Raw genomic sequence first — 6,708 nt, 5'->3', positions numbered from 1 at the left:
TTTTTTTTTATTTTATTTTTTTTTTTACTTTTATCATCCCAAGGCAATGATGAGCAGAGGGTTTTACGCCTTTAAGCAAAAATCAACAACAACAACCTACTACTCCTACTAAGATAAACGTCATAAACTACTTTATAATTTGAGTGCTAAACGCTATCTGTAGTTTCAATGATTCTTAAGATATAGTTTTCCCAAAATAAATACACTAACTACTGATTTTTTTGCTACTCGATCATGAAACATTGCAATTTACAAAGTTATATCTCGGTGTTGCGGCCAACATATGGTCCACAAATCGATAATTGAAACATATGATTTTTATAACGTCAAAACAAAACAACTTCTCTCTATTGTTTTTTAAACTAAAAAATAGACAGACAACTTATTAACGCCTCACTGCATACACATATATTCTCCATTTGCTCCTCACTACGCACTCGTAGTTACCAGCATTCTGGCCATCTTAGCCACGGCGGGCGGACTTCTTCAACTCATCCTCCAAGAGGACAAGGCAGGCGGACGGTTGGGCTAGTAAAGGTTCCTTTCGAACCCCTACCCGCCGTAACATTTTGGTCCTCCGGGCCGGATATGAACCAGCGACCTATGGATATACAGTCCACAATGTTACGGTAGGGGTTCGAAAGGAACCTTTACTAGCCCAACCGTGAAAAGAAAAGAATAGTCGAATTTTGTTATTTTTGTATTTTTAAATAAGTAAACATAATAAGAAGGAACACAAAATATACAAACTAGAGAAAAAAAAAGAAAGCTTAACACTATTATAAAATTAAATTAATTGAACAAAAGATAAAAAAAGAGTACACCATTCCGCCCGTTACAAATTTTTAATTTATCTAGTATCAGAGAAATTAGGAATTTGGTATTCAGAGAAATAAGGTATTTGATACCACAGGGAATGTGGTAATTATGGAACAGGAAAAACCGCGCTAATTATGGAAAAGCGCGAGGGGTAAGACACATATGAAGAGGATATGTGGTCAACTGATGAATGACTTGAGTGGTTAGAATGACGGAAGTGATGGAAAGAGGGCGAACTTTGTGGGGAACTTTATTCCCATGAACATTGCAACCTTTCGCATAACCACTTAGGAAAATTATCGGCTTCCTACGTTCCCCTGGTTATGATGACGAGTTGGGCGGTTGCAATGCCGATGAGCAATGTGTTTGCCACATAACCGAAGGAAATATATGAGTTTCTTTTTCAGCTGTAGGGCCTCTTCAAGAGTTACGTAGCGAACAGGAGGAAGGTGGTAATTCATTGAGTACCACTTGGAAGTAATGTGCGGCAGTGCATCATCTCGTGGATGATGAAGTCCTGATGCAATTTCGTTGGTATGGTCTGGACCTGATGCAGCTGGGCGTCTAGATCTATGAGTTTCAAACTCAGAAACACTAATGAGGAGAAGTTTTTGATCACTGAGTAGGGACCTCTTGGGGTTGAGACGTAAAGAACCATTTCGGAGAAATGTAACTTGTAACGAAATGTCGTTACATTTATTAAGATCAGATGAAACTGAACGATCTGATCTCAAGGGATCAAGCTCATGGAGCTCGGTGGGACCAAGAGAACTGCCTGAAGACCTCAAAGAAGAGGGTAAGTGCTGTGAGTGATTTTGCATAAAGGTAACATTGAACGAAATGTCATTGGTTTTATTAGTGTTTAGTGGAGTAGGCAGTTTAGATCTTGGGATTTCAGGCCGAGGCAGGCGGGTAGGTTCAGGTTGACCACCAATTGGGGACCTCTTGGAGGTGCGCCGCAATTTTGAGGGAAATGGAAGACAATTATTTACCAGCGAAATGTCGCTAGCGTAACTAGAATCTGACGCAGCTGGGCGTTTTGATCCTGGAGTTTCGTCTTGGACGAAAATATTTTCTAACGAAATGTCGTTAGATTTATTAGGATCAGATGTAGCGGGACGATCTGACCTTAGTGATTCAGGCTCTTGGAGCCCAGTAGGACCATGAGAACTGCTAGGAGACCCCAAAGAAGAGGGTAACTGTTGTGAGTTTGTATGGAGATAACTTCCAACGAAATGTCAATAAGTGGCTCTGGCACAACTGAACGGACTGAATGTTTTTTGTGTTGTACCACTAAGGAATTTATAAATTTACAATGACCCAGTGAACTAGAATGGCATGTAGAATTGGAACAGGGATGTGTGCCTGCGACTCCAGAGTTTTGAGGAAGAACTTTTGAATTACAGGTTTTGGCTGAAGTATTCCTTCAACTGTACCTAAATTATAACGATGGTTATTGAGGACTCTCTTAAAGCTTGGACACTTTGTAATTATGCTATTGTTGACAGAATGAGGACCAGTATGGGTCTTGGCTGCCATTGGTGAGGAAAGATTGACTTGAGATACCGAGTGAAGATAATTGATATGAGCTTTTAAGGCTGCAGAGGCAAGAGGACCCACATGTAATGTTCATAGATGGCGAGACCTTCATAATAATATTCCTGCACGGATTTAAAGAGGGAAAGATCTTCTTTAGTTGGAAAAAGGTATGAAACATTTGAGTGGGAGCAAAGTTCTTTAAGGGCATCGTAGGCCTCACAGAAGGAAGTGTAACAAGGTCTCAGTTCTAAGTACATACATTTAAATAAGAATAATTTTTCAGGGTCTTTTGGAATACCTCGCCCTTGAGAAGTACATGTTTTAATCTGAGATAAATAGAAATTTTATTTCACTTTTAAGTTTTTCAAATTGAATTTTGATATCCCCTGGTATGTCCATTTTTATTTTAGAGGTGAATGATATGAATGAAAAGGAAACTGGAAGAGAATAAGTGAAGAAAGAAGACGAGAAAAACGAAATTAATTAATGGCGAAATGGAGCGCCTTACAAATTTTTTTCTATAAAAAATAATTTAAAAAAAGATGAAATAAAATGTACAATAACAAAATTAGACAACCGGAGGACCATGAGAAAAAAAATAAATAAGAAAAATATCCGGCCCGGATGGGACCAAAATGTTACGGGGGGTAGGGGTTCGAAAGGAACCTTTACTAGCCCAACCGTGAAAAGAAAAGAATAGTCGAATTTTGTTATTTTTGTATTTTTAAAGAAGTAAACATAATAAGAAGGAACACAAAATATAAAAACTAGAGAAAAAAAAGAAAGCTTAACACTATTATAAAATTAAATTAATTGAACAAAAGAGAAAAAAAAGTCTGATTTCACCGGTGATTGGTGGGGCCCCGGTTGTGGTTGTTCTGAGTGGATATTCTCGTGGAAGTAGATCGACAAAAGGGACGTACGTACGTCCACCTTGTCCTCTTGGAAGATGAGTTGAAGAAGTCCGCCCGCCGTGGCGGATGGCCAGAATGCTGGTAACTACGAGTGCGTAGTGAGGAGAAAATGGAGAAGATATGTTTATGCAGTGAGACGTTAAGAAGTTGTCTGTCTATTTTTTAGTTTTGTTTTTGACGTTATAAAAATCATATGTTTCAATTATCGATTTGTGGACCATATGTTGGCCGCAACACTCGGGTACTATATATATCTAAGATCTTTAGTTTAGTTATTTTGTAAAAATAAACTTAAGTTATTTTGTAAACTATGATAATGTAAAATAGAAAATTTGTAAATAAAAAACATAGGAAAAATGAAAATTTTTATTACATAAAAATTTTTAAATGAAACAGATTAAAAAACATTTATTCATCAACACATTTACATTACATCATTAGTATAACATATTTACATAAATAATATATTTTCATTTCACTAGTTTTTTCTCTTATGAAATCAAGTCATTCAAACTTTCCTAAAAGAAAAAAGAAAAACAAGGTTAATACTTAAATATCCCATATAACTATAAATAAATTATTTCTAAATAAATGAAACAGTTATATTCATTATTTTCTTTGATGTAATATTTCCAATTCAATGAATTACAATGTCAATGTGTGTGAATATTCATAAACAAAACTAAACATATACAATTTAAAAAACCTAAATAAATAAATAATTTTTAATCTTAAAATTAATCAGGTTTCGGATAATGTGGTATTTACAAAAATTAAATAATTTTGTAATGTAACTCATATTTTTTACAAAATATTGATTTTTAGAAAAATGTAAATTTTCATCACAGTTTAAATGATATCTTAAATTGAGTTGTTGGAGAGGTCTTAAGCTAGTTAATTTTAAATTTTAATAGATACATAAGCAAAAAAATTATATTTGTGTTTGACACAATAGTTTTTGTTCTGAAAATTAAAAAAAAATAATTATGAGGTTTATTTTTTTTTCTGACCTCTTAAATTGGTGGCAGAACCTATTATATAAAGCCACCTTGACCAGGAGTTTACTAGCTTAAGTTGTTTTAATTTGGTTCATTCAATCAATTATTTCACATTTTCTTAGATACAGGCATTGGAATATAATTATAATGCAAATAGTTACAGCATTACTTAAACTACATTATTATATATTATGCAATTTAAAAAAATAATCTGACATAAGACATGATATAGATAGAAGAGGAGGCGCCATGAAAGAGATGGACTGAAAATGTGAAGGAGAGGATGGGCACAAGTGAACTGTGGGGAGAGGAATGGTTTGAATGAAAAGTATAACACGAAAAAATTCTGGGGCTTGGAATTCAATAATTTTACAAATAAAAAAATATATTCTATTACTAAAAATTTAATTTATTTCTGATATGAACTTTTTAAAAATAGAGAAAGTTTTTTTTTTACAGTTTAACATTTTTTGACAAGATAAATTGCTGTTCTAAGGGGATTGATCAATCATATTATCCTTCACGAATAAAAAAGAGGTAAATATTTTTGGTATGAATGAATACACAATTATTTTCAACTTTTTTTTATTATTTATTCTTATTGCCTTTGGTAACATTGAGTGATGATTAATTAATTAGAAGTATTAATTTTTTTTATTTATAAAAGTTTTTTTTCATAATTATAATATGTACTATAATCATCACATTGCAACGGGACATGGCCTTATTAAATTCATTTTTCTTTGCAACTTATTACACATGAGCTATGTTTTATATTTGGTAAAAAAATAAACTGAATGAAAACAAATCCGAAACAGTTTTGAAATAAAATAAAATACAAAAATGAGGAGAAGTTTGGGAGTCCTATCAGTGAAGAACACAAATAAGCAAAAGTTTATTTATTAGTGCCAATCTATCGGCCAGAATTTCAATTCTTCATCAAAACTAAGAACAAAAACCAAGATAACAACCAATGAATAAAACGATACTCAAAATTATTAAAAAAATATGAAAATAACTTACATGTTGGTTACATAAATAATGTTGAAAAGACATTTATAGTCTAAGCATTATTAGGTGATAAAGGCTGTATGAGAAAAGTAATATTAGAATTACATGTAACTCAGTTCATTTGACTTTTTGATCTTGACCACGTTGGTATGTTTTTTATGTTCTATTTCTTTATTATCTCCCTTCTCCTTCCCTAATCTTTTCTTATTAATTCTTCTTTACCCATGTTATTAAGTTATGTTCACCACATATTATTATGGTCTTGTATTTTTATTTATTTTATATCAGATCAGCCTGGTGGGCCATAAATGGTTGATATAACCGTTACATTATATATATTTTTTTAACAGTTGATTATGGGGGGGGGGGGAGGAATAGTCTCATACAAAAGACACCCCTAACTATATACAATGTTATAATTAAAAGATAAAATAAATAGATAAGAATAATGCTTCTTAATAAAAGAGAAAAGTAAGATTAATGACAAAAAATAATGATATTTGTAGACTTAACAAAACAAACAATTGCCCTCTAATGGTAAAAAGAGACAAGCTAATTTGAAAATGGGACAAGAGAAGAGAAAAAATAAATAATAATAATAAGTAAAATAGAGGTAGTGTGAATAATGAATTAATAAATATAGAATTTATAACAGAATGTCCTGCAGCAACCTAGGCTTCAGTCTTCGGGTTGAGGTTGGGTTTCCCAGGTTGTAGGTCACTGCTCTTTTAACTGTGGTAACGGGGATTGGAACTTCATGAACTGTTTTTTGATGTAATCCTCTAATGACTCCATTTGTAAATTTCTATGGTCATATTTACTAATTCCTTGTTTTGTTTTGCTTAACTTTATATTTTATTTCTTTATTCTAGTATTTTACTTACTGATTTCATTAATTACACATATTTTCTTTTTCATTTTTTTTTTCATATTTTAATCTTAAATTATTCTTATTAAATTAAATATCCATAAGGCCATACATTAATTACCAACAGATACGTTTTATTTCTCATTTATTTCATTACTTCATATTAAATAATTTTCATTTTGTACATAAATTTATTAACTAGATTATCAAATGTATTTTATTATCTGTTCTTTCCTCTTACTTAATTTTAATATTAATTTTCTCATACAGCCTTTATCTTCTTATAATACTTAAGACTATAAATTCCTTTTCAACACAATTTATGTATCTATATTGTTAGTTATTTTCTAATTATTCTTTATATCCTTTTATTAATTGGTTGTTATCTTGTTTTTTGTTCTTAGCCCTGAAGGAAGCATGAAATTCTGGACGAAACGTCAGCACCAATGAATAAGTTTTTACTTATTTGTGTTCTTCACTGACCGCACCCCAACCATCTCCTATTATATATATATATATATTGTAATATGCTCCTTTTGTAGTAAATAGTATATTTTGA

General features: G+C 32.0%; 1 protein-coding gene across 2 annotated transcripts in view; it reads right to left on the bottom strand.

The window, feature by feature from the left end:
* Window positions 1-3,665: 3,665 nt before the first annotated feature.
* The window catches only part of LOC106686110 (aquaporin AQPAn.G), a 22,312-nt gene continuing 19,269 nt past the window's right edge, over window positions 3,666-6,708 (bottom strand). For both annotated transcript variants that reach the window (XM_014429246.2, XM_014429244.2), the window contains one exon: window positions 3,666-3,790. In XM_014429246.2, the coding sequence (XP_014284732.1) occupies window positions 3,781-3,790 (10 nt within the window). In that variant the 3' untranslated portion in view covers window positions 3,666-3,780. The remainder of the gene's footprint in view (window positions 3,791-6,708) is intronic.

Source organism: Halyomorpha halys, unplaced genomic scaffold (assembly GCF_000696795.3).
Source record: "Halyomorpha halys isolate HHAL.00 unplaced genomic scaffold, Hhal_1.1 Scaffold777.1, whole genome shotgun sequence".
NCBI classification, from domain to species: Eukaryota; Metazoa; Arthropoda; class Insecta; order Hemiptera; family Pentatomidae; genus Halyomorpha; species Halyomorpha halys.
This window is presented reverse-complemented; position numbering and strand designations above follow the sequence as displayed.